General features: G+C 40.6%; 1 protein-coding gene across 1 annotated transcript in view; it reads left to right on the top strand.

The window, feature by feature from the left end:
• FYB2 (FYN binding protein 2) overlaps positions 1–27,017 on the top strand; it is an 87,919-nt gene that overhangs the window by 3,963 nt on the left and 56,939 nt on the right. Inside the window, 4 exon segments of the mRNA XM_024756222.1 lie at positions 957–1,118; positions 2,916–2,949; positions 8,732–8,740; positions 25,098–25,198. Of these exon segments, the coding sequence (XP_024611990.1) occupies positions 957–1,118; positions 2,916–2,949; positions 8,732–8,740; positions 25,098–25,198 (306 nt within the window).

Raw genomic sequence — 27,017 nt, 5'->3', positions numbered from 1 at the left:
CAACTATATTTATATATATATATATATATGTATATATATATATATATATGTGTGTATATATATATATGGCTCATTTTGCTGTACAAACACAACTTTGTAAATCAACTGTACTTCAATTTAAAAAGTAAATTAAAAAAAATAGACACTATAAAAAAAATCAAATCTGGAAAACGGAGAAGCCAATGGTTGTGAGTGAAAGATGTTAGGGCTTAAGGTTGGGGAAGGAGGGTGGTAAAGTGTGATAAGAAAAGAAATGTAGATTGAGGCTGTGTGGTGTTTAAATGCCAGAGTATGGAGTGAGTGGACGGCAGCTGAGGAAACTGGGCTTCATCCTCTGGGCAGCTGGATGGTGGCAAGATCGGGTTTGAACAGGGAACTCTATCTAAAAAAAAAAAAAAAAAAGTGACTATATGTGTATGTATAACTGATTCATTTTGCTGTACACTTGAAACTAACACAACATCGATTGTAAATCAACTACTAGAAAAATTGTGTATTTATTTTCTTTATTTTGGGGGCTGTATCAGGTCTTCGTTGCGGCGTGAGGGCTTCTCCCTCGTTGCGGTGTGTGGGCTTCTGTCTAGTCGTGGTGCACAGGGTTTTTCTCTCTCTAGTTGTGGCGCATGGGCTCTGTAGTTGGCGGCACGCTGGCTGTCTCGTTGGGGCGCGCAAGCTCAGTAGTTGTGACGCGTGGGCCTAGCTGCCACGCAGCGTGTGGGATCTTCAATCCCGACCAGGGATTGAACCTGCGTCCCCTGCATTGTAAGGCGGACTCTTCACCACTGGACCACCAGGGATGTCCCTTCAATAAAAATTTAAAAAACAAAAAAAGATCAGGTTTGCATTTTGATCAGGACACTCTGTCTGCTGGGTGGAGAATAGATGGGAGGGGAGTGAGGCTGAGGCCAGCCATGAAATGGAAGTATTAACCTACATTTTGGACTGTTTATGCTCAGAGGACCAGCCAGATGTCAGTCATCCACAACTTCCCAACACCAAGCCACTGCCTTCTGTCAAGTCCCTGGGTCCTCCTCCCGCAAAGCCACCGAGGCCCCCGGTCGTGAACCTCCGGGCCTTCCAGAGGCAGGCAGCTGCTCTTCCCAAGACCCACAGGGAAGGTAAGGAAATGCGCAGGGCCCCGTGCACAGCCAGCCAACAGAAGGCATGGCTCCCGTGGCCAGATCCCCGTCACCTCCCCCTCTGCATCGACTCCCAGGGGACAGTGCCAGACTGCTTTTCTGTGGGGCTGGACATCCATCACTGCTTATTCTCACGTAGAGGCTGTGGCAGCTCGCCTGTGAAATGACAAATCTGTGGGAATTGGCCCCTTATCGCTCCTGGGCCAGCCTGCTTCCCCTGAGAGCACTGCATTTGATCACTGGGACTCTGTCCAAGAGGAAGAAAACAAAAAGTAGCTGAGGACGGAGGCAGGGAGTCTTTGTTTTCCTACAAAGCCCATGTTGTCAACACAACCGAGTGCAGTAGGAGAGGGGGAGGAAGTGAAGAGAGGAAAGTCAGTGTGAACTTGACCTGGGATCATGCTGGGAGTCCCTTGGGCCTCTGTGATCTGCCTTCAGGAATGAATTGAAGGGCCCTACCCCTGCCCCCATTAGTCCTTTCCGGGACCTGCAGCATCCTTGGCAGCCATCCTTCTGTGCTCTTGTGTGTTTTCCTCTACTGTGTAAAGGGAACCACCCTCTCACCCCTCTTTTCCCCCCACTGCAGCCTGATCCTGTTGACACTGGAAACACCTTCGCTTACATTTGCTCTAGTGAAACACAAGGTGAACATACACTTTGGGGTGATGCGTAGTGCTGTGCTAGCATTTGTCTTACTGTGGCCACGAGTGCCTGTGGATGGTACACTAAAAGAGCTAATTCTTCTTTCATTTATTCTTAGTTTGTTGTCTGTTCATTAGACTGCTTAGGGCAAACTTTGGGTGAAATTTCTTTAACTCAGTGATTCTCAAACTTCAGCATGCATCAGAGTTAGCTAGAGGACTTGTTAAAACACAGCTTACTGGGCCCAACCCCGGAGTTCTGATTCAGTTGGTCTTGGTTTGGGGCCTGAGAATTTACCTTTTGAACAAGTTCACGGCGAGATGCTGATGTTGCTGGTCCAGGGACCACACTTTGAGAACCACTGCTATGAGTCATCTGAAGTCTTATCCTAAAAGAAAATCCTATAGCGAGAAATCAAGCTCTGCTAAGTATACTTTGATAATATGGCCACCTCCATATCAAAGAAGGCTCAGTATGACTTTTATAAACATTAAATAATTCAGGCCTCAAACCGTCTCTCTGAAAGAGAAGAAGGTTGTCAGAGAACAGAGAACATAAGACTAAGATTTTGGGAATAAAATGGGCTTTGTCAATCCCAGCTCTCCCCTCGCTAGCTATATAAGTCTGGGCACAGTACTCACTGAGCCTCATTGTCATTATCTATAAAATGGGGATGATAATAACACTCGATGATTGTGAGGAGAAATGAGATGAGGCCTGGGGAGACTTTGAACAGTGCTTGGCACACCAGTAATGCTCAATGAAGGCACTGTTATCCTTAACTCAAACACACACTGAGCAGCTATACTCTCTTTGCCAGGCTCCATGATAGAAACAAGAGATTAAGAGGTAAACCCCACAGGGGCTTACCTGGAGGTAAGCCCCTCCAGGGCTCAATACAGGAGATTGCACTCATAAATAAGCACCATAAAGTGTAGGTGAACACTGCATGCAGGACTGATGGTCCCCGGATGCCAGGGGGAGGGGCGGCTTGGGGCACAGGTAAGCTGCCCTTCTACATTTTGTCTCTGGGTGGGGGGAGGAGGTGGCGGGGTGTGGTCATTGCACAAACAATTCACTTAAACAGGCTGCCACTGAAACCCCTCTTTTTCACCCTGCCTCTTGCTCTTACAGCAGCTGGGGAGGAAGGCGACCTGCCTCCAGAGAGGTGAGTACCTGTTTTTCAATTGTGTAGGAGCGTAGCCCATCAAGGAGGCTGCTTAGCCTGCCCAAAAGCAGGCAGTAAGCACACGCCAGGTGTCTGTATTTCTCAGAAGAGTTGCAGGAAGAGCAGATTTATAAGCACCAAACTGCAACTTTGGATTAAATGAGAGATTAAATAAACTGCATTTAAAAACCAGGCTGGCGTTAAGTTGCAAAGATGGTCATCTGAGGTCCTTTTTCTTATGATACAGTTGGGTTCAGTAAATTGAAACATCAGCCTCTGTAGTAATAAATCAGATTAGAGGCCACAGAGTGCTGTGGGCAGCCAGTGTGATGTTAGGAATCGGTAATGGGACAAAGGACCTTCTGGTTTTGGTACACTCATTGTAAGACTTTGGCCATGAAGTGTCAGTCCATTAATCACTCAGCCGTATACTATCTGTTGAGCCCTCTGATGTGTCATGCATCAAGCTGGCTACTGTATACAGATGTTCTCACTTCCTCTTCTCAAGAACGCTGTGAAGTTGCTGCCCCTGTCCTCATTTTTTTTTTACAGCTAAAGATAGTTGGCCTCAGAGAGTTTGTCACTTGCAGAGGCATGATTCCAACCCAGGTGTGCCCAAACTATTTTTTTAACTGAGATATAATTGATATATAACACTGTATAAGTTTGAGGTGTACAGTGTATTGGTTCAAGACACTTATATATTATAATATTGTTACTACGGTAGTATTAGCTAACACCTTTATCACCTTGCATAATTATTTCTTTTTTGTGCTGCAAGCAGTTAAAAATCTAGTCTCTCAACAGCTTTGAGTTTGTAATATAGCATTATTTTTTTACTATAATCCCTATGTTGTACATTGAATCTCCAGAACCTATTTATCTACAGGTTGCAAGTTTGTACTCTTAAACAACATCTCCAATTTCTCCATTCCCCAGCCCTTGGTAACCACCATTCTATTTTCTGCTTTTACAAGTTCTGTTTTTTTTTTAAGATTCCACATATAAGTGATATCATGTAGTATTTGTCTTTCTCTGTCTGACTTATCTTACTTAGCATAATGCCTTCAGGGTTCATCCATGTCTTTGCAGATGGCAAGATGGCCTTCTTTTTCAAGGTTGAATAATATTCCATATATAAATGTGTGCATATATATATATATCTCACATTTATAATATTACATTCATATATCTATAATATTATATATTGCATTTACACATTTATATATATAATATATGGATTATATATATATATATATGTATATATCTCATATCTTCTCTACCTATTCATCTGTGGACACTTAGGTGTCCATCCATATCTTGGCTATTGTGACTAATGCCACAATGAACGTGGGAGCTCAGGTATTTCTTTGAGATCCTATTTTTGTTTCCTTCAGGTGTATACCAAGGTATAGGCTTTCTGGACCATATGGCAGTTCAATTTTTAAGTTTTCAAGGAAGCACCATACTGTTTTCCATAGTGGCTGTACTAACTGGTATGCCCAAACTACTTTGACTATACAAACTCCTTCACAAAGATGCTCCTGTTCTCAAGAAGGTCAGTCTTAGAAGGAGAACTAAACATAAAAATAAATAATCATACTACTTATTCATTCATTAAATGTTTATAATAGTAGAATGTGTTACATTTTGTAATAGAGAAAGGTATAAGTTTCAGAGGTTGCAAAGATGCAGAGGGATCATTTTTCCTTGGGAGGGTCAGGCAAGTCTTTATAGAAAACATATGAGTTGTCTATTGCTACAGTAATACTGCATAATACCAACAGAACATCAGCAGTATACAAAGTGACTGTGGGTTCGGCTGATCTGGGCTGGGCTCAGCTGGTGTGGCTCACATGTTGAAGACTATCTAGACAGTTTTGCTGATACTGAGTCAGAGTGGAAGGGCATTGAAGCTTTACATGGCAGTGGGCAGGGATCCATGGAGGGGTGAAGAATAGGGGCATTAACTCAATCAACCTAACAGTGAAGAGGAAACATTTGAAATAAGTATTGAGGATAAACATCTGTTGGAAAACGTGGGAAGGTACACTATAGGCAGAGGCAGGAAGTGTGGAGTAACAAGTCTTCTTTTGGAAACTAGAGCTACTTGAGTTAGAGTATAGAAAGTATAGTAAGGAATGGAAAGAAATGGGAGGGAGACAGGAACCAAATCATGGAGGATCTTGTACACTAAGGACTTGATACGATGTTCTTGTTCAACAAGGAACAGACCGAATGATGCTAGAAAAGATTCATGTGCTCTAGGAACTCCTGGTTCAGTTGTCTGTTTGAAAGGGTTCAAGGATGGCATGAGGTAGGTCAGTGGAACCACCTTCTATGTGCATTTATATGAAAGAGGGAAAAAAATTTAGAAGGCTTGGGAGATGATTTGCACTATTTACTCAATGAACATGGGCCTCAGTATCACAGTTTGAGGGGACAGTGTAATTCTGCTGTGCTCTGAGTCAGTCTTAATTCCCTCTTGCCTCAGATACTGTGAGACCTCAGTATGGTCATGAGTGTGATTTGGCACGCTCGTAAGCTAGTGTTCAGCTAGGTATGCATTTTCCCTACAGCTTGGCTCTAAACTAAGCTGACTCCTTCTCTGGCACTTTAATCATCCATTTCAACATGGGGGGCAAACTTGCTGTGATAGGCAAGTATTGGGAAACTGTAGTCAGCCTCTAACGTGACACCCTCTTCCTAAGGGATTTACAAGGACAGTTTCGCTATTCTGTCCTTTCACACTGACTTTAGAACCCTAACCTCATCTAAAATGAGACTCACTATACTTCGGTTATGATATGGGCCGTACTGCTATAAGAGTGAAAGACAAGAGATGAAGAGGCACCAGAATACTTAGGCGTGGCTTCGTAGAAGGCAAAACACCTTGAGATGTATCCTGTGTGATAGGTCAGGATTAGGTAGGCTTACTTATTTGTTCCCTTTTGTGTGACTGTAAGATAGGTGAGGGCAGGGCTTTGTCCCCAGAAATAACCACATTCTTGACTGGTAGTTGGTAGATGGATGGATGGATGGAAAGATGGATAGACTAAAGGACAGAGCAATGGATGGTCAGTATAGAGCTAGAACATGATTGAAAGCAAGGTGGTAGTAATAAAAAAGAGGATATAAACAGACAAAAGAAGTATGCTGATGTGGAAAAGTAAGAGATGACATTAGATCCTGAAATACATTAAGTGCCATGCTAAGGATTTTGAATTTTATCTTGTCAATGATAAGAAATTAGTTTGAACAAGTAAATGCCATGATGCTAAGCAGCCTTAGGTACAACTTCTATGGAAATGGGCGCTTGTTTGGGAAAAACATCTTCCATGTTCATGGTATTAATTTTCAATAAAGATATTAGATTAGAAATAGAATATGTCAGATCTTATTACTGGAAGGAGACATGGCAATTATCTAATGCAGCCAGGCCATTACAACATAATGTTAACAAAAATCTGGGCTTTTCATCTAAGCCTTACCATTTAACACCTATGTAGTACTGGACAAATGCCTTAACCTCTGCAAACCTCAGTTTCTACTTATGTAAAATGGGATATTGATAGATCCTAACTCATGCAATTGTGGTGTTGGTTAAATGAAGTAATGATTGTAAAGTGTTTAGCACATTACCTAGCATCTAGAGAGTGCTCAATACCGTTTACTTGGCTGTTATACAACCTCCCACCAAAGGCAAGAATTCATGCTCAGAACCTTAGTCTCTTCAAAAATCCTTTGATGGTGAGCTCATTGCCTGGAGAGTCCAGTGTCTTTCTTTGTTGGGCCAGATTTTATCCACTGAACATATATTTATTGAGCATCTGCTATATGCCAAGCCCTCTTATATACATTGAGAATACAGCAGTGTATAAAATATCTTACATGTACCCACACACACATTTGTTTGTTTGTTTATTCAAAAGTCCTTCAAGTGGGGCTGGAAAAAGAAATGACATCCTTACTCTAGATTCCCAACCATCCCTCCAAGATCTATTCATTGGTATAATAGATGTTGTCTTTACTTCTTCTTTACATGACAGTTTTTAAAACATCTAAGGACTACTTTCTTCTCTAATCTCAAACTCATTGTTTTCAACTATTATTCATAAAACGGGAGTCTTTGTGTTTTCACTGTATTTCTATGGATATATTTTGTAATCCTCTTGTTAGGAACTCAGTGCATTTAGAATAGCCATTTTTACTTCTGAGCCTCTCTATATTGTGTATTAAATATAAACAGCATTGTGTAAAGGGGCAAGTACAGGTCTAGAGTCAGGTTAGCATGGGTTCAACCACTCACTCTATTTTACACAAGTCATTCAACAGCTCAGAGTTTTGACATGCGCGTCTGTAAAGTGAACATAGTAATATTTACTTCATTGATAGTCACAAAGACTAAATGAGATAAATTATATAAAGCATGGAGTACACAGAAGATGATCAATGAGTTTGTTTCTTCAACTCTTGGCCTCTCCATTTCTTCTTATCTCTGGAATATTAATATTGCATTAATGAATTGACTGTGGAGTTTATCCTTTGTCATCACTCTTTCGTGCAAACCAAGCTGGTTGGCATGCCTCTTGAATAAGCAGCTCCTATTTGTGTTTGTGAGCAAAGCAGGGTAGTCCCAGGGCAGCAAGCAGCCCTGGGTCTATGTCAGTACTTAGCAGAGTTGGCTAATATTTTATTCATTAGCTATCAATATGGGTTTTCTCCTATTAAGAAGAGTCAGAGGGTAGTCCTGAGTCAGGAAATCTCTGACTTAGACACTAAGGCAGGGAGAGGCTATTTATTTCAGGAGTAGAAAAGATGCAGACAGTACACTGTTTCTTGCGCGAGGGTCTGTGTGTGGATCTCAGGATTCCACCATATTCTCTTCTGGACTTTTAATTTTGTATTTTCATTTTGATGATCATCTTTAAAAGATAATATAAGCCTATTTTCAATCTTCTGGATGGCCTCCTTCAACCTAATACTTTGGGACATACTTTTGTGTTTGGTTTTTGATATTTCTTCCCCATGCAGCGTGGGAAACACAAGCATCTTCTAGGGCTGAGCAGATTATGTGACTATGTCGAGAACCTGTATTAGACAACTGGGAAGAATAGAACCTGGGGAATAAATGCCTTTACTAAAGCATTCAAGTAAAATAATGATGATAACAGAGAAATGACATGGTGGCCAAATAAGATGAAGCTGTAGTCCTTATTTGAATAGTGGTAAGTGCTATAAAGAAAAAAATTTTTATACAAGTTTTAAAGGTTACACTCCACTTACAGTTATTACAAAATATTGACTATATTCCCTTTTTTGTACAACACATTCTTGTAGCTTATCTTACACCCGATAGTTTGTACCTCCCACTTCCCCACCCATATGTTGCCCCCCCCCCAAATGGTAACCACTAGTTTGTTTTCTATCTCTGTGAGTCTGCTTCTATAAAGAAAAATATTTAAAGCATATTAGGATAATAACAGGGGGTTGGGAGTGAAATAAAGGAGGTGTAGGATGATCAAGAAAAGCCTCCCTGAGGTAGTGACTTTTGGGCTGAGACCTGAATGATGAGGACTCAGTTATGGAAGGTCTAGAAGATGTTCCAGGAGAGGGAACAGCTGGGGCGAATTCTCAAGAACCGCCCTCTACACATTTAAAGAACCGGAACGGCAGGGAGCACAGCTAAAACACAGTGCTCTAGGGGAATGGCGGTGGTGGTTCTTGGGAGCCGTGGAATGAGTTTGGATTTTGCTCTAAATGCATTGGGAAGCCAGAGGAGAGTTTTTAAGCCAGGCAGTGACATGAGCTGACATTTATTTTGTAAAGATCAATCTGGATGCTGTCTAAATACTAAATTTAGTGGAGAAGCAGGTGGAAATAGGCAGACAGCCTAGGAAGCCATTGTGACAATGAAACAATGACAATAACATTAAAAATAACAATCAACACTGATATGGCGTCTGTTCTAAGTATATAAATGATTCCATCTGTGACAATCTTTAAGAAGTAGATGAAGCTATTATATATTTTATAGATGAGAAAACTGAGTCACAGAGAGGTTAAATAACTTGATACAGACAAGGGGGTAGAAATGGAGATAAAGAAATGAATGGATTCAAGTTATGTTTTAAAGGAAAGCCAGCAATTGCTGGATCAGCTGTGGGGAGTGAGATGGGAGGGAAAGAGAGGAATCTAGAACCTGTAGGTGATGTGTTGTTTCCATCCCTGTTGATATCTAACAATGTGCTCGGCACATCATCAGTGCCCAGCACAAGATGGAACTTTCCTAAAAGCTATTGGGGATTGGTTTCTATTTAACAAAACAAGCATGTCTTTGTACTGTATGCATGTAACACTAGAACTTCCGAAGGCTACTTTTTAAATCGTTTGTAACTACAGGGCTGTGTCATGAATGGCTGCATTTTAGGTGGTTAATACTAGTATAGATCTGCTCCCAATGACCAACAGCAAAGTAGGCTCCCCATAATGGTATCTGGAATGTGAAAGTTGGCCTCAAGATCCCAGTGTGTTAAACGAAGTCACTTTGGGGCAAAAATAAAGAGAAGGACTTTTTTTTTTTTTTTTAAGCCTGTGCCTTTATTAATTTTTAGATCCAGAACACTCAGGTGGTTTCAGCTCAAGCCACTTCAATAACTTCTTATTATCCCTTTTTAATTGGACTTTAGGGACATACCAAGGCCACTGTTCAGTCTGCCTTTCACAAGGGCAAGGGTGGTGGGAACAGTGGATTTATTTAGGCTCTCTCTCTTCTTTCATGTTTTTAAGTTTTCCTCCTTTAAAAAAAAAATCACCTAAAGATTCTACTTATTCAGCACTTTTTATAGACAAAGCCTTGTGCCCTATGTTTATGTCCCACTTTCATTTTAAAACTCCCAACTGCCACCACCCCACGAAATAAGTGGTTAGTGGACTCTCTAACCATAGAGTCAGGTTAAGTAATCCAGGAAGATGCAACTGGATCAGCAGTGCCGGGGTCTGACCTGGTCAGCCCGACTCCAGAGCACAGCCTCCCAGACGCCTTACCGGATTCGCATGGGACTCTTACCTGTGACAAAAGGGGGCAAGGTTTAAGAGACTCCTGGCCTCCTTGTTTTTTGTTTGGTAATTGACAGATATTTACAGCATCTCACGTGTGGCATAGCTGTGGATTCACCCCTCACGCTGTCCTCATTGCCTATTGTCCTGTTCTTTCTAATTAAAAATGAGTTTGTGAATAAAATGGAAATAAAGTTATATATAAAAGAAACAGACTTGTGGCCTTAGGATTTCACTTTCTCTTTGCAGAAAGATCTGTGTGAGGGAGGCTGGCTACAGTGGAAAGTGTTTAGAGTCAAGTGGTGCCTTCTCTCTTTGATAGCATTCAGTTGATAAGGAAAAGGTCATGATTTAGGAAGAAATCAGACAATCACGGGTTGTAGACTTGGAGCCTTTTTTTGTACATAGGTATATTCAGAAAACTTGAGTGAAAACTAATCTTTGGTTACTGGGCACGTCCTGGGCATTGCTCAGCCCTTTATGTATACCTGTTAGACTCATTTGAACCCCATAACCATTTTAAGAGGGCAAAACTAACATTCCCATCTTGTAGAGGAGAAACCACGGGCTCAGAGACATTTCATGACTTGACCTAAAGTATAAGATAATACAGAGCTTATCCAGGTTGTGAACTCAGAACTGTGTGTTTATAAATATTTTCAACCACAGTGTCCTGTGTCAAAAGTTTTTCAACATGAGGGATCTGGGGACATTTCTGTTAGACTGTAAACTCAGTGAGGCAATGGATCATGTCTTTTTCACCTTTGTTTCCCCGGGAAGTAGACATGCAAGTAATAATTATGTATAACTAAGTAGGTGATGGACCAATGGAGTGACAGATAAACAGACTGATGGGGAGAAGGATGGACAGATAGAATGAATTACCCTCTATGGACTTTGGTATAACTAAACATTCCAAGACTCTATCTGCATATTTTGCATTGATCGTACATGCAATATCATATCCTAATTTAAACAAAGCCGAATGATGAGGATGATCTGACCTCTTCATTTGCCCTTGTGCATCATGTAAGGGTTCCTGCCGTATGAAGATGTGGATTTACATGAAATCCTCTCTTTTCTCTTCTCCTTTTTAGTCTAGCATCCAGCAAGTGACACTCCGCCAACAAGCTTGTCCTTATTATTTTAGCCCTCTCTCCTCTCTTCCCTCTCTTCTGCAGACCCATTACACTCTGAATTAATGGGAGCATTTAGTCCATTTACATTTAAGGTAATTATCGATATGTATGTTCCTATTTCCATTTTCTATATTGTTTTGGGTTCGCTACTATAGGTCGTTTCCTTCTCTTGTGTTTCGTGTCTAGAGAAGTTCCTTTAGCATTTGTTGTAAAGCTGGTTTGGTGGTGCTGAACTCTCTCAGCTTTTGCTTGTCTGTAAAGGTTTTAATTTCTCCATCAAATGTGAATGAGATCCTTGCTGGGTAGAGTAGTCTTGGTTGCAGGCTTTTCTCCTTCATCACTTTCAGTATGTCCTGCCACTCCCTTCTGGCTTGTAGGGTTTCTGCTGAGAGATCAGCTGTTAACCTTATTGGGATTCCCTTGTGTGTTATTTGTTGAATTAACTATTGATATTTATTTAATCAAACTAATCATTGAGAACGTCACCTCCATTTTACATTTAGAATAAAATTTAAAAATCCCAAACTCTTTACAAGGGCCAAGAAGGTCCCGTCATTCTGGCTGCTCTTTACTCCTCTCCTAACCTCCTCTTTCCCTTGTTCACTGTCTTCAGCCCACTGGCCTTTTGGCTTCTCTGCAGATACAACAAGCATGTTCTTCCCAGGCAGAAATACTTGCTTCTTCCTTTGTATAGAGTGGTTTTTTCCTAGATCTTCACCTGATGACTCCTTCTGATCATGCAGGATTTGTTCGATTGTTCATTCATTCAATTAATCTTTTTTGCACCCCAAGTATGTACCAGACATCAGTTAGATGCTGGTAATCCAACAGAAAACAAAAAAAGTCTCTGCCCTCATGACACATACATTTTGGCTGGGGAGAAAAATAAATATGCAAATGATGGTATAACGTAAGGTAATGATAAATGCTGAAATGTCAGCCTCCCTGACTATAGCTCATGTTTCCTCCCCCAAGATACTATCTATTCCATATATAAGGCTGCTTTATTCTTCTGTTAGTATTTATTAATGCTTCCAATGATAATGTTTATTCTAGTTATTTATTTTCTGTGTTATTTGAGACCATGAGAGTCTTGAGTTCAAGGACCTTGTCTCTCATTTGCCTTTATATTCTAGAACAGTGCCTGGCACAGAGGAGCTCAATGAAAAAATTAATGATATGACATCATCTACCTGTCCATCTAGTAGGAGTTTTCAGTATTTCTGTGAGCATCAGAGGAGGACCCAGATCACTGGAGCCTGTAGTGTTAGTCACTGGGGACCCAGCAGTGAGTGATACAGTATAAGACCCCAGAGTAAAAGAGACAGAATTAAACTCATAAAAGTAATGAAATAATTTACAGATTTATGACAACTATTAAGAACGGTATAAACCGAAGAATTATGGTAGACGGAAACAGGTGGGGAAGAGGGCTCTCGGGAAAAGGTAGAAGGATAAGGACTTTCTTGAAGGTGATGTCTGTCGACTGAAAAAAAAAACAAAGCACAACCTAAAAGCTGAGAATTGTGTTTTATTTGGTGGACTTGTTGAGGACTGAAGCCAGGGTGACAGCCTCTCAGATAGCTCTGAGAGACTGTTCCAAAGAGGTAATGGAAGAGCCAGGGTATAGAAGAGTTTTGCAAACATCAGGTAGTTGAACATCAAAATATTTCTACTAATTAAAGGAAAAACAAAAATCTCAAGTGAATGAATTTAGCACTTTTCTGTATGGGAAGGTGCAAGAGCCTGGGTTCATTGAAATCGTTCCTTTGATATGCACCTTAACTTACCTAAGCCCAGAATCCTGTTTTCTCCATCTTTAATCCCCTCAGGGTGCACAGTCAGGAAGTGGGGGGGGGGGAGGCGGGGGGCAGTGACCTGATGGCCGCAACATCCTTTTTTTACTGATACGGCAGGTGACTTTCTTCGTCCACACATCTAAGGTGAGACCACATGGTTGAGAGGCAGCTGGCCATACAGGAGCATTCCAGGAAAGGAACAGTATTTGCAAAGTCCTTGAGGTAGGAGAGAGGATAGTGTCCTTGCAAAACAGAAAGGAGGCCAGTGTGCTTAGATTGTAATGAGGGAGGGAGAGGGTGGCAGGACAGGGGTTTGGAGAGGTTACTAAGAATGAGATCGTAAAGGTGAAGCGTTTGATGGTTTTGTTGTTGTTGTTTTTGTTACACGGGCCACTCATCGTTGTGGCCTCTCCCGTTGCGGAGCACAGGCTCTGGACACGCAGGCTCAGTGGCCATGGCTCACGGGCCCAGCCGCTCCGCGGCATGTGGGATCCTCCCGGACCGGGGCACGAACCCGTGTCCCCTGCATCGGCAGGCAGACTCTCAACCACTGCGCCACCAGGGAAGCCCTGTTGTTGTTTTTAATTAAGAGTCGCAAGCAGAATTGTGACAAGGTCTGTTATCTTTTAAAAAAATTTTTTTTAAACATCTTTATTGGAGTATAATTGCTTTACAATGGTGTGTTAGTTTCTGCTTTATAAGAAAGTGAATCAGCCATACGTATACATACATCCCCATATCCCCTCCCTCTTGTGTCTCCCTCCCACCCTCCCTATCCCACCCCTCTAGGTGGTCACAAAGCACCAAGCTGCTCTCCCTGTGCTATGTGGCTGCTTTCCACTAGCTATCTATTTTACACTTGGTAATGTATATATGTCCATGCCACTCTCTCACTTTGTCCCAGCTTCCCCCTCCCAGTATTCTCAAGTCCATTTTCTACATCTGCATCTTTATTCCTGTCCTGCCCCTAGGTTCATCAGAACCATTTATTTTTTTTAGATTCCATATATATGTGTTAGCATATGGTATTTATTTTTCTCTTTCTGACTTACTTCACTCTGTATGACAGACTCTAGGTCCATCCACTACAAGTAACTCAATTTCGTTCCTTTTTATGGCTGTGTAATATTCCATTGTATATATTTGCCACATCTTCTTTATCCATTCATGTGTTGATGTAAGTTATCTTTTTAAAAGATCATCCTGGCTGCTGTGTGGAGAATAGACTGTAGAAAGACCAGAGAAAATAACACTCAGTGCTTTAAAGAACAAGTGGGAGTTTGTGAAAAGGACATTGGAGGTTAGGACATTACAAGCAGGGGAACCACACATACAAAAGCACAGAGGCAGGAAACCTCCTGGTGTGTCCAGGAATCACAGGTAATTTGACATAATTGGAATGTATAGTGGTAGCGTGTATACAAGGCAGTGTAGCATGTAATAACAGTTCAACAAATGCTGGCTGAATCATAGAATGGACTTAGATGGTTCTTAGCTTGCGACTCTATTATATTCAGTCTGTTTTTTGTTAGTTTCCGATCTTTGGGTGTAGTTCACCTCCCTGTCTAAATTATAAATTCTTTGAAAGCAGAGGGAGAATCGAATACTTCTTTCTTACCAACTACATAAATGAAATTTGTTTAAATCGAATGACATAGCAATACTTGAAAACGAGAAGATCCAGGGAGTGTGTTATAAGGGGTTAAGAGCATAGAATTTGGGGTCAAGTCAGATAGCCTTGGGTTTATATTTTGAGCACCATAGTCTCTGTGTGATCTTAGGAGAGTTATTTAATATCTCTGGGCCTCCTATTTCTTCACATGGGAAAATGGAGAAATCAATAAATCCTACCTTTTAGGGTTGCTGTGAGGATTGAGATAAATATCTATAATTCTACAAAGTACCCAGCAATGTTGTAAACACTTGATAAATGGTAGCGATTTGTCGTGTGTTTCAAGTAGCAGGGTTTGTCTGTAACAAGGTGTAAGGCTACAAGAAGCAGCTGGGAGTCAGGAGGCTGGTCTCCTAGGAAAGTCTGCCAGCGGCTCAGAGGGTGACCTTGCCTTCTCCTTCTTAAAACAAATGCTCTCAGATATGATGGCGCACTTCAAAGCAGACACCCTGAAATTTGAAATTCAGATATTTTAAAGCTTGAGCTTAACAATGAAAATGAGGGCTTGAGGTCATCTTTTGTTCATGCTGTGGAAGTTGCCGCTGGATTATTGAGAAATTGCTTTCATGGTTGCATTAGTAGAAGTCAGGATGCTTTTAAAGAGTCATTCCTAAGTTCAGCAGTGATTTCATAGATTCTGCCTTAACCTCAAAATACAGGTTAAGTAATACTGTTCTATTATAGATGATAATGTCAGGCATAGGGAAGTATAGTAACTTCCCTCTCACATGTTCCCAATATAAGTGACTATTTTATAGAGGAATTGATCTGTGAAACCATTGGATCAGCCTAATGATATTTTGAAAAATATCATCCCAAACTCACTTGTTAGCTCCTTTCACCATCAACCTGGGCTTCATCATTTTCATTGTAGTTTCTCCTTGGTTCTAGAGTGACTAGTAGTTTAGAGGAAAAGAGCATGGACTAGGAATTAGAAGGCCTGGTTTCTGGACCCACAATGGTGCTACCTTGGGCAAGTACTGAATATCTCCAAGCCTTAGTTTCCACATGTGTAAAATGCCTTATAGTGCTACTGAGAGGATTCAGGGAGAGAACATACATAACGTTAGCATGAATAGAGTTTGGTCAAAGGGGGAATGAGGACGTGTGAGTTAATGAATGGAAATCTCAGATCTCCTGTACTTTCCCATCTTCAGCACATGTGATTGTTTCTCATCATGGCTTTGCTTCATAGTTTGTTTTGTCGTCTGGGGGCCTCTCTGCTGTGTGTGTGCCAATGACCTCCTCCTGTGATGACTTCCATTGCAGTGGAGCTGCTCCTGCTCTGTTTGACTTCAGCTGGCACTTCCCTTTTTCCGAGACGGGCTCCAGCAGAGTGGTTAGGACCCCAGATTCTGGACTCAGATATCTGGCTTCTAATCTCTGCTCTGCCGCTTACTACTCTGTGACCGTGGACTGTGCCTCAGTTTTCTCATCTGAACGTGGAAAGAATGACAGTATCTTCATAGGTGCAAATGAGAATCAAACAAATTGATACGTATACTTGAAACAGTGCCTGGCACTAGTAAGTGTGTAATAATTATTAGCTATCATTATTGTTGACACGCCCTTCTTTTGAATGAGTTTGACAAAGTAGCTTCAGAGTTAGTAATACTCCCGAAACTGGGATCACTTTAATAACATTTACTTGGTCATTGTATTAGTCAGGGTTCTCCAGAGAAATAGAACCAGTAGTAGCACATATATTTTATATACTTATATATTACATATTATATTGTATATATTACATATATAATATTTAATCATTAAGTATGAGGAATTAGGGACTTCTCTGGTGGTGCAGTGGTTAAGAATCTGCCTGCCAATGCAGGGGACACGGGTTCGAGCCCTGGTCCAGGAAGATCCCACATGCCACGGAGCAACTAAGCCCGTGCACCACAACTACTGAACCCGCGTGCCACAACTACTGAAGCCGCGTGCCACAACTACTGAAGCCCACACGCCTAGAGCCTGTGCTCCGCAACAAGAGAAGCCACCACAATGAGAAGCCCGCGCACTGTGGCGAAGAGTAGCCCCCGCTCGCCGCAACTAGAGAAAGCCCATGTGCAGCAATGAAGACCCAATACAGCCAAGAAATAAATAAATAAGTTAAAAAAAAAAAAAAAAGAAGGATGAGGAAATGGCTTACACAGTTATTGAGGCTAAGAAGTCCCATGATCTGCCATCTGTAAGCAGGAAAGCCAGTGGTGTAATTCCAAGTCCAACAGCCTGAGAACCAGGGGAGCCAATGGTGTAAATCCTAGTCCAAGGCAGGAGAAGATGAGTTGACATGTCCCAGCTCAATAAGTGAGGCAGGAAAAATTGAGCGAATTCTTTGCTTCTGCTTTTGTTCTATTCAGACCCTCAGTGGACTGCATGATGCCTACTCACATTAGGGAGGGCAATCTGCTCTGCTGAGCCCACTGATGCAAATGCTGACTTCCTCCAGAAACACCCTCCAGACACATCAGAAGTAATATTTATCAGGACACTCTGTGGCCACATAAAATTAACCATCCCAGTCATCATACTTTTATGGCTCTTTATAGAAAGAATTGGGTTATCCGTTCATGAATCGGAAACAACGAAATACATACTTCCCAGGGCTGTATGACATTGGAGGCCTTGTATATGTTGTTTGTTGTTGCTGTTGGTTGTAGACGTCATAGTAGAATCCGTAAGGTTATGAAACATGCAATAGTAGAATTAGGCCTGCATACAAACACGTGTATACATGTGTATATGCATAAGCATATATATGATTCATAAAATATAGGCATGATATACAAAGATGTGTATGCAGAGGTGTGTGTGTGTTCTGTAAAAATGGTAGAAGTGGGAGAACTGGTGGTAGAGGTGGTAGAAGTTGAAGTCCAAGTGGTCGATGTGTGTAGAGGTGGAAGTGGTAGTAAACGTAGTAGTGCAAGTGGAAGTAGTGAACTCTTTGTGCCAAGCACTGCACTAAGCACAGCATAATGTACGTCACCTCATCCTCATAAAAAAGAGGATTAAAGGAAGAAGTGACTTGGGTCCAATTACCAATCCAGGATCACAGCCAGGTAAAGCTGAGATTCAACCCCACACCTTTCTTTCCATAGCCTGTGTCTCCTTATAAGTTTTTGCGATACGCGGGCCTCTCACTGCTGTGGCCTCTCGCATTGTGGAGCACAGGCTCCGGACGCGCAGGCTCAGGGGCCATGGCTCACGGGCCCAGCTGCTGCCACGGCATGTGGGATCTTCCCGGACTGGGGCATGAACCCATGTCCCCTGCATCGGCAGGCGGACTCTCAACCACTGCGCCACCAGGGAAGCCCTGGCTTCGTCTTTAACAACTATCTTATAGGTAGAAGACAGAGGTTGGAATAGCTTATGAGAAAAAAAAATCCTTTAAAATTTCTCGTGCATTTTTGTGAACCTGGCATGAATGCATTTTGAGATTGATTTTAGATAGAATGGATGCCATTTTTTAAAGTCTAATTATCATTTATTTGATTCAAGAGTTAATTCTTTTTTTTTTTTTTTTTGTGGTATGTGGGCCTCTCACTGTTGTGGCCTCTCCCGCTGCGGAGCACAGGCTCCGGTCGCGCAGGCTCAGCAGCCATGGCTCATGGGCCTAGTCACTCCGCGGCATGTGGGATCTTCCCGGACCGGGGCACGAACCCGTGTCCTCTGCATCGGCAGGCAGACTCTCAAGCACTGCGCCACCAGGGAAGCCCAAGAGTTAATTCTTTCATTCAAGAATTTCTTAAGTGAAAAGCCTATGGGGAGAGTAGTCTTACAAGAAGTATTTGTTGGAAACAGGAACTTTCCCAGTTTGGGACTTTGAGTAATTGAGAAATCGGATGGTCTCATCCTTCCTTGTCACCAGGAACCTGTGGAATATCACAGAGAACAGCTGCTGGCTAAGCTACAAGTGTTCTTCCTGTTTCCAGAACATGTGGGCCATTGACATAAGTGGAAGAAGCTGGATTTTTCAACTTAGGTCCACACCCCTAATAAAACAAATGCAAAAGCCTCACTGGTTTTGCTGTTCAAGTCTCAATCGTTCTACTTTAATGCAAGCTCTTTAGATTTTCCAGAACTGTCGCATTGAAACTTTTCGACTCACCCTCATGCAGTGTGGCACAGGAGAAGATGAGAAAGGAAACGTACCCGTCAGGCATTTTCACATGTTAACTCAGTTATTCGCCCATCAAACTGCCAATGACCCTATGAAGAAATGAAGGCTCAGAGGAGCTAACTGTTCGAGGCCACACGACCAATGAGAGGTGGATGGGATGAATCTAGGTACAGTGCCCAACACGTGGTAAACCCTCAACAAGTAGCACCTAATCCTGTCATGAACAATTTCTCTGTTTGACCAAATGAGCAGATGTTTGAATGAGCTGCGTGAGCTGCTTCCCTAGCATGTACAGTCTGATACAGAGGTTGACGAATTATTTTCTCCAAAGGAAGGCGGTAGCCCAGGGGTGGACATGGCAAGTGGAAACAACCACAAGGGGAGGTCACAAGTCTGTGTTTTAGCCAGAGAGACCCCTAGTTTTTCAAAAATCTGTTTTGAAGATAGGTTTCCAAGCGTCCAAACACAATTAGAAAATACCTGCTTTTGTAAATCATCTGTAACATTTCCATTGCATTTATGGAGCTCTTGTTTCTCCAGGAACATGGATATTGTTGAAGATATCATTAAGAAACATTCGTGTTTTATTATGTAATATTTAAATTACTAGAGGTTTTCTATAAGAAAGTCAGAAAAGATAGAAACTGATGCTATGCCAGTAATAAAAGGAACTTTCCAAAATGCAAACCTCAACACTTCTTTTTTAAAATACTGTAATTTTTATAATATAATAAAATTACTAGCCCAATTTTGGTGAGATGCCTATATACAGAGGGCAAATATTTCATTCAATATCTATAATATACCTTTAAAGTAGATTTTATTATTACTGTTGTATAGAGTAGGAAACTGGGGATTTAAGGTATTTACTCAATACTTTAAAACTAGAAAATGGAAGAGATAGGACTCAAATTCATAAGTCTGACCCCAAGCTCCGAGTTTCTCCGTAATTCTGTGTTACCTCCCAATAACGTCTGAAGTCCTGGAGACATGAATGTTTTAATAAATGTGGAAACAATGAAATTGAAGCATAGATGTATTTAAATTATAGAGTTATTTCTTCCCAGCAATCCAAGTTCATTATATTGACCCATGTTGTATTAAGTCAAGGTAGATCTCGGATCTGATTTTTTTGGTTTTTTTTTTTGCGGTATGCGGGCCTCTCACTGTTGTGGCCTCTCCCATTGTGGAGCACAGGCTCCGGAGGCACAGGCTCAGAGGCCATGGCTCACTGGCTTAGCCACTCCACAGCATGTGGGATCCTCCCGGACCAGGGCACGAACCCATGTCCCCTGCATCGGCAGGCGGACTCGCAACCACTGCGCCACCAGGGAAGCCCCTCAGATCTGGTTTTAATGGACCAGGAAAAAGATAAAAGACATCCTCAGGTAACAAAAAGGGAAGTTTAAATACACGTACAATATCTTTTTTCCCTTTCAACATTAATCCTGGGACTGCGTCTCTACAAAGACAGTTGATCTGAAAGATGACTTTTTTTTTACATTCTCTTGAAATTCTTTCAGATCATCTGAAGTCAGATATTTATTCATTTCTGACAAAAATAGTCCAAGAAATTGATTACACATCTTCTTTCAATATTTCCGCAAATTGTTTCTTATTAATAAAGTTAATTTACCGTAGACACGTTGAGATTGTTAGGCCATTGGAGCATAAGGTATATGGCATAGTCTATAATTTAAGAACGTTTCTCTGGATTATTTCATGGAGGGGGAGGGGAACAAAATGATGAGGGGAGAAATTACTGGTGCATCAGAGTTCATATTTTTCCTCTTCAGCAAAATGAACTACTCATATACGTCTTTTAAAATATTACAGAGATTGTGAAAAAGAAAACCTGAAATATTCAAAGTGGTCAAACATAGATGGGAAAACAGTTGGTGGAATATGCTTATAAAATAAATAGAGGGAAAAAAGTAAAGCGAACTCCAACCTTTTCATTGTCTATAACAACATAAGAATATGGGGAAAATCAGGAAGAATACCAAAATGCAAAGAGTTTACTAGTGTGAAGGTGGGAGAATTATGGGTGATTTTTTTTTTTCTCTCTCTCCTATCCACAGTTGGGGTGAAGAAGTGATTTTTCATTTGCTGTGGATACAGTTGAAGTCCCCTTTGTTTCATTCCCTAGTCCCATTTCTCATTCTTTCTTCCCAGTTGGAGGCAACTCCAACTGTGAATGTTGGAGTGAATCCATTTAGGGTATTTCTTATTCTTCAGCTACAAACTCAGATATCTGTTAAAGATACAGGATTTTATAGTTTTGTATAAACAGCATCTCATTTTATCCTTCTGAAACTTGAATTTTTTCAAAGCTGTTTTCATATTCTATAATGATGCATGTATGTCTAGTTTATTCATTATAATTGCATATTGTATATGTTTCATCATATGAATGTATCACAATTTGTGTATTTTCTTACTGAGGGACATTTAGATTGTTTTATATTTTCACCTTTTCCAATGATACTGCAATCCTCATGTATTTCCAGGTGAATATAAGTAAGTTTCACTAGGTTATTTGCCTAAAGTAGAATTGCTAAACAATAGTAAATAAGGAACATCAGTTTTACTAGATATTGAAAAATTGTCTCCCAAAATGGCTGTGTCAATTCATACTCTCAAACCCGTGTAAAGAGTTTCTGTTTCTCCATGTTCTTGCCAAATGTGATGTTATTTTCCAATTTGGGGATTCTTGCTGAATTGTTGGATATGAACCAAATTCTCATTGTCTTCACTCCATTTCCCTGTTGACTATAAGGTTGCATATTTACTTCTATAAACTATTCCTTTTTTCTCTTCTGCGATGTCTATCATATCCTTTTGTCCAATTTTCTATGGATTTGTTTTTTTTCCTATTTCAGGAGTTCCCAACAGAGTTTACATATCAGCTGAAGTTTATTACACTTTGCCATTAAGTGTGCTATTTGTTAGTATTTAATCTAGTTAAGAGAGTTATCTATGTGAAATGCTTTTTTGCATCTATTAAAATAATCTGGGTTTTTCTCCTCTCTTACTGTTTCAATGTGATTAATTGCAATAATTTGCATCAGATAGATTTTCTGATGTTGAGCCATCATTGAAGTCTTGGAATAAATTTTAGTTATTCTTGAGTTAATTTTAATACTGACTAATTCATTTATTTAGTATTTAGTGAGTTTGGGCTAAAATTTCTTAAGTAAAATTGAGCTTTATTGTTTGGTCATTTTGTGGTTTTCATATCAAAATTACACTATCCTCTGAAAATGAGTAGGGTAGCTTTTCTGTTTTTCTATCCCCTGAAACTTTGCTAAAAGTTTCCCATAAAACTACTTAGCAGACGAAAAGGAGAGAGGTGACCCGAGTGTGGAGGTGGGTGTGTGTACTATTGATTCAAGCCCTTTGATGGTTTATTGGCCTATCTGTCTTTCTAGTTCTTCTTCAGTCACTGTGGTAATTTTATATTTCCCTATTAATTTGCCAAATTTCCCTAAATTTTCAAATTTATTGGCAGAGAGCTGATCTCAACATTTTCTTAGATTTCTGAAAATCTAAAACTAACTTCAGTTTTGTCCCCTTTTGTATCTGTGATTTACGTATGTGTGTGTGCATGCCCGTGTGTGTAACTTCTCTCATTTTCTTGATGAGTCATGCTAAAGTATGGTCTAATATTAATATACCTACCTAAGCTTTCTTTTGGATAGTTTGTTTTGCATCTCTTTCTCCATACATTGATATGGGAGCTTTGGTTTGCCTGGTGGTTTTGAGCTGCGTTAGCAAGATTTTTACAGCGTCCTGTCAGATACTCTCCATTTTTATTGGAGTAGACTAATCTATGTACATTTATTGTGATTCTTGATCGATTTGGACTTTTTCCCATTATATTTTATGTTTTAAATTTACTATGCAATTCCCTTACATGCATTTTTTTCCTTTTCTGCCTTCTTGTTTAATATTTAAGCTTTCTCATTGAATATTTTCCTTCTACCAGTTGAGAAGTTAAATATTCTATTTCTGTTCCTTTTAGTAATTACAATTAAAGGCATCCATAATTAACCAAGTCTAATGATAATCAAAATCTCTATCCTGCTCCTAAATAATACCTGAGAATAACTCCCATAGCCCTCTTTCACAATCTTCCATATTATTATTTAGTATTTTAAGTCTATTTTATTCTTAAACTTCTACAAATTAGTTATTTTTTACAGTCAGTATTTATTTAGATTTACCAATAGCTTTATTAATTTCTTTGATCACCATTGTTTCTTATATGATATTTCATTACTAGTTCAGTTTCATTCGATGTTTTCAGCAAGGATCTGCGAGCAGTAAGTACACGTATCTGTACTCTGAAAATGTCTTTGTTTCTCTCTTGCCCTTGAATGATAGTACATCTGGAGAGGATTTTACATTGACAGCTATCTTAGCTCATTGCCTTAAGATATCCACAATCCCCAGCATCTGTTGTTGCTAATGAGAAGTCCATTGCCAGTCTGACTGCCATTCCTTTGTAAATAATCTGTCTTTTCTCTCACACAACTTTCACATTTTTTTTCTTTCACTTGTTCTGATTTATTAAAAACTGTATACCTGTGGATTTATTATTAAAGCTGCTTCAATAGATAGATTTATTTCCCTTTTCAATATTAATATCTTGGCTATTATCGTTTGAATATTGGCTCCCTTTCATCATCTTCTTTCTTTTTTGCTCTTAGAATCCCTTGTATATATAGATCGGACTTTCCCATTCTATCCTCCCTACTGTGAGCTCTCTTTTAATACTTTCCATCTCTTAATCTCTCTGTGCTACATGCTAGGTGACTTCCTCAGGTCTAACTAATTCACCAGTTCTCTCTTCTGCTGTGTCTAGTCTACTTTTCAACTTCTACATTTTTATTTCAAAAACTATATTTAATGAAATATTGCCATTTGCAATAACATGGATGGACTTGGAGGGTATGATGCTAAGTGAAATAAGTTAGGCAGAGAAAGACAAATACTGTATGTAATCACTTAAATGTGGAATCTAAAAAAATAAAACTAGTGAATATAACAAAAAAGAAGTAAATTCACAGATATAGAGAACAAAATAGTGGTCACCAGTGGAGAGAGAGAAGTGGAAAGGGGCAAGATAGGGGTAGGGGATTAAGAGATACAAACTACTGTGTATAAAATAAATAAGCAATGAGGATATATAGTACAACACAGGGAATATAGCCAATATTTTATCATAACTATAAATGGAATATAACCTTTAAAAATTGTGAATCACTGTGCTGTACACCTGAAACTTATGTAATATTGTACATCAGTTATACCTCAATTTAAAAATTAATTTAAAAAAAACTATATTTATGATTTCCATAACTCCTATCCTGCCCCCAAATCTATATTTTTTTCACACTCTATTGTTTTTCCTAATGGCTTTTATTCCTCACGTTATTTCTTTGAACACTTAAAACATGCTTATTTTAATGTCACTTTCATATCATTCTAATATTTAATTCTCCCATTCGTTACATCTTCTGACTACCTATGGTGGTTCATCTCCTTGTGTGATTTGCACTTTTTCATTATACACTTGTTTTGAGTGGGAGTTGTTTCCTTTGGAAACCATAGGTGCCATGGGTGTGGGAGCATGTTTACAGAACGATTTCAGACTTCCTTTACAAGGCAGTTTGGGGGTGGATTTCAAGTAGCAGTTTTGGCTTTGTGTCTCAGAAATACACAGATTGTATGCATCTAGAACCCCTACTCGGTGCTGGGTTGTAGAGTTTCTGCCTTCTTGTGGGTGACTCTTTGAGCTCCAGTGGCCCTGGTCAGATAGCAAACTTCCCTGTTTGCTCCCCGGGAGAGGGCACAGTTATGTTTTAGAATTAATTTTAGAGATGGGATGGCATTTTGTGACCCTGGACCTTATTCTTTTAGCTCAGTTCCAGCTTCCCTTTCAGATGAGGCCTGTGGCTCACACTGAACTTAAATCCCCAGCCATCAAATCCCCAGCCACCCAATCAGTGAGATCTTTCTTTGATCCCAATTTCCCATGGAGTACCTTGGCTGCAATTCTCACTGATATCTTTAATTGTAAGTTTCCTCTTTATGTCTGGCACCTGGGGAACTTTACCTTATTGATTTCTAGGTTAGTTATGGGTTCTTGTTATAATTCTTTGCATCGTTATACTTCATCCAGAATTCCTCTGTATTTAAAGTGGGGGTGGAATGCCTTCCATGTCTGTTTAGGTCACCATATGGACCAGACTTACTTATATTACTTCTCTAATGAGGAAAAAAATACCCAAAGTTTGAAAATATGTTTTAAAAATGTTTTGCTTTAAGTAACTTTTTTCCTCCACACTTCTCAGTGCGGAATTTGAAGAACCACATAATTCTGAGGCAACAATTTCCTGTCTGAGACACTCCAGCAACTCCATTAACCTGTGCACCACAAAAGAGATGGCTGATTGTAAGTCTGCTAAGCCAATTAATATTGTAACCCTGTATGGAATGAAAATGTGTCCAAAATGGTATTTTCCCCCCAGCTAACTCTAAGTTTAAAAATTCACAGCCATGTTGCTTTACTATCACATTTCCTTTTATTTTTTCCTTGTCTAGTCTCTTAAAAATATACATAAACCCAGTTGGGCATCAAGGCTATCTCCCAGCCCTAGTGCTGCCTTCTCTCTACCTTCTTCTATTCTCTCCTTCACCAATCTGCTTAGATGCTTTGCCTTTTGTAGATACGTGGGAGGGCAAATCAAGATATGGCGATTCATTTTTCTTCCTTCTCCTCCCATGGAAACGTCATCTCTTTTCTCGTGGTGTCTGACTTGAAGTCCCCTGGTAACTCAGTGTGTGGAGAGGGAGATAAGAGACTGTGGGAATGAGGTCCTTTTGTTTAGCCTGAATAGAAGCAGAGGATTCGTTAAAAGGATCTGACCACTCATTCAGAGTTAAGTCTTCCGACAAAGCTCAGAACTTTCAGTGAAAAAAGAGACCCCCTCAGCCAAGATGATGAAGAAGCAGGGACTCACAGCATTTCTACAGGTTTCTATGTCTTTGTTCTGCCTATAGGATCAGCCAATTTTCTACAAAAAGCATAAATATTAGTGCTGGAATAAACACTAGTATTTATGGAGCCTGTACTATGGGCCACAGTTCTGTGTCACGACCTCTGTGTACATCCCTTTTGATCTAGAGGTTGTATCAACCCACTTTTAGAGACAGAAAACTGAAGATCAGAGAGATTGAGTTGCATAAGGTCACACAAGTAATACACGGTAGGGCTGTAATGTGCAACGGTTCAGACTGCCTCTAAGATCCATGCTCTTTCCACAATTTTATGCTGCTTCTCAGTCAAGAATGTTGACTTCCCTGAAAGGAGAGTTAGAGAGAGATCCTCTGCTACAACCTCTTTATTGTATAGACAAGAAGCCCAGGGCTCTGGGAGAGGAAGTCATTTGCCTGGGATCACACGCTTAGGAAGTTCACCGGTAACAGTTAGAACCCATTGAAATTTCCCTCCCCTCTCCTGGGAAATAAGGGGTTGAAGAACTCCTGGAAAAATTCTCTCCTAGACTGGGCAAACTCTAGGTTCTCCCATTTGGCTTGTAAAGTACTAGACATAAGAAGCAGGACTCCTGTCCCCATCAACCCAGAAGGCAGTGCTGCTCCATACTTGGGGTGTCCAGGCCCTTGCCTTAAGGGCACGGCTTCTCAAATTATAATGTTTGCATGAATCACCTGGGGATCTTGTTAAAACATCGATTCTGGTTCAGTAGCTCTGGGTTGGGCCTGAGATTCTTCTTTTCTAACAAGTGCCCTAGTGATCCTGATGCTGCTGGTCCACAGACCACACTTTGAATAGAAGGGCTATGGGCTCTGTTGGGACTACATTCCAAAGCTAAGAGCTCACAGGGCCAAGGGGACTCTCCAGTCAGAGCCTGTACCTTCTCTCTGGATTACAGGAGACCCCCAGAATGCTCTCCCACAAGTGGCTTTCTAAGATCCTGCTTCCCTAGGTCCTTCCTCCTCAGGACACATTGGGCTGCAGAGACATCTGTTCATGGAGGGCAGGAGAGGATGGGGTTGACATATGCAAGGCCCCTCATGTGTAGGGTGAAGCTGAGGATTGAAAAGAAGGAAGGAAGGAAGCTGGACAAGAGGCCTGCATTTGTCCTCTCCAGGCCACAGATGTCCAAGGTGGGCCTGTGGGGGACATCATTTGAGATACCCAAATAAGGAACCACTAACCCAGGCCTCTCTTCAGTCTTCAACTGAGGAAT

This window comes from Neophocaena asiaeorientalis, unplaced genomic scaffold, assembly GCF_003031525.2.
Source record: "Neophocaena asiaeorientalis asiaeorientalis breed wild unplaced genomic scaffold, Neophocaena_asiaeorientalis_V1.1 scaffold205, whole genome shotgun sequence".
Lineage (NCBI taxonomy): Eukaryota > Metazoa > Chordata > Mammalia > Artiodactyla > Phocoenidae > Neophocaena > Neophocaena asiaeorientalis.
The sequence above is the reverse complement of the archived record's forward strand: the minus strand, read 5'-3'. Positions and strand labels throughout refer to the sequence as shown.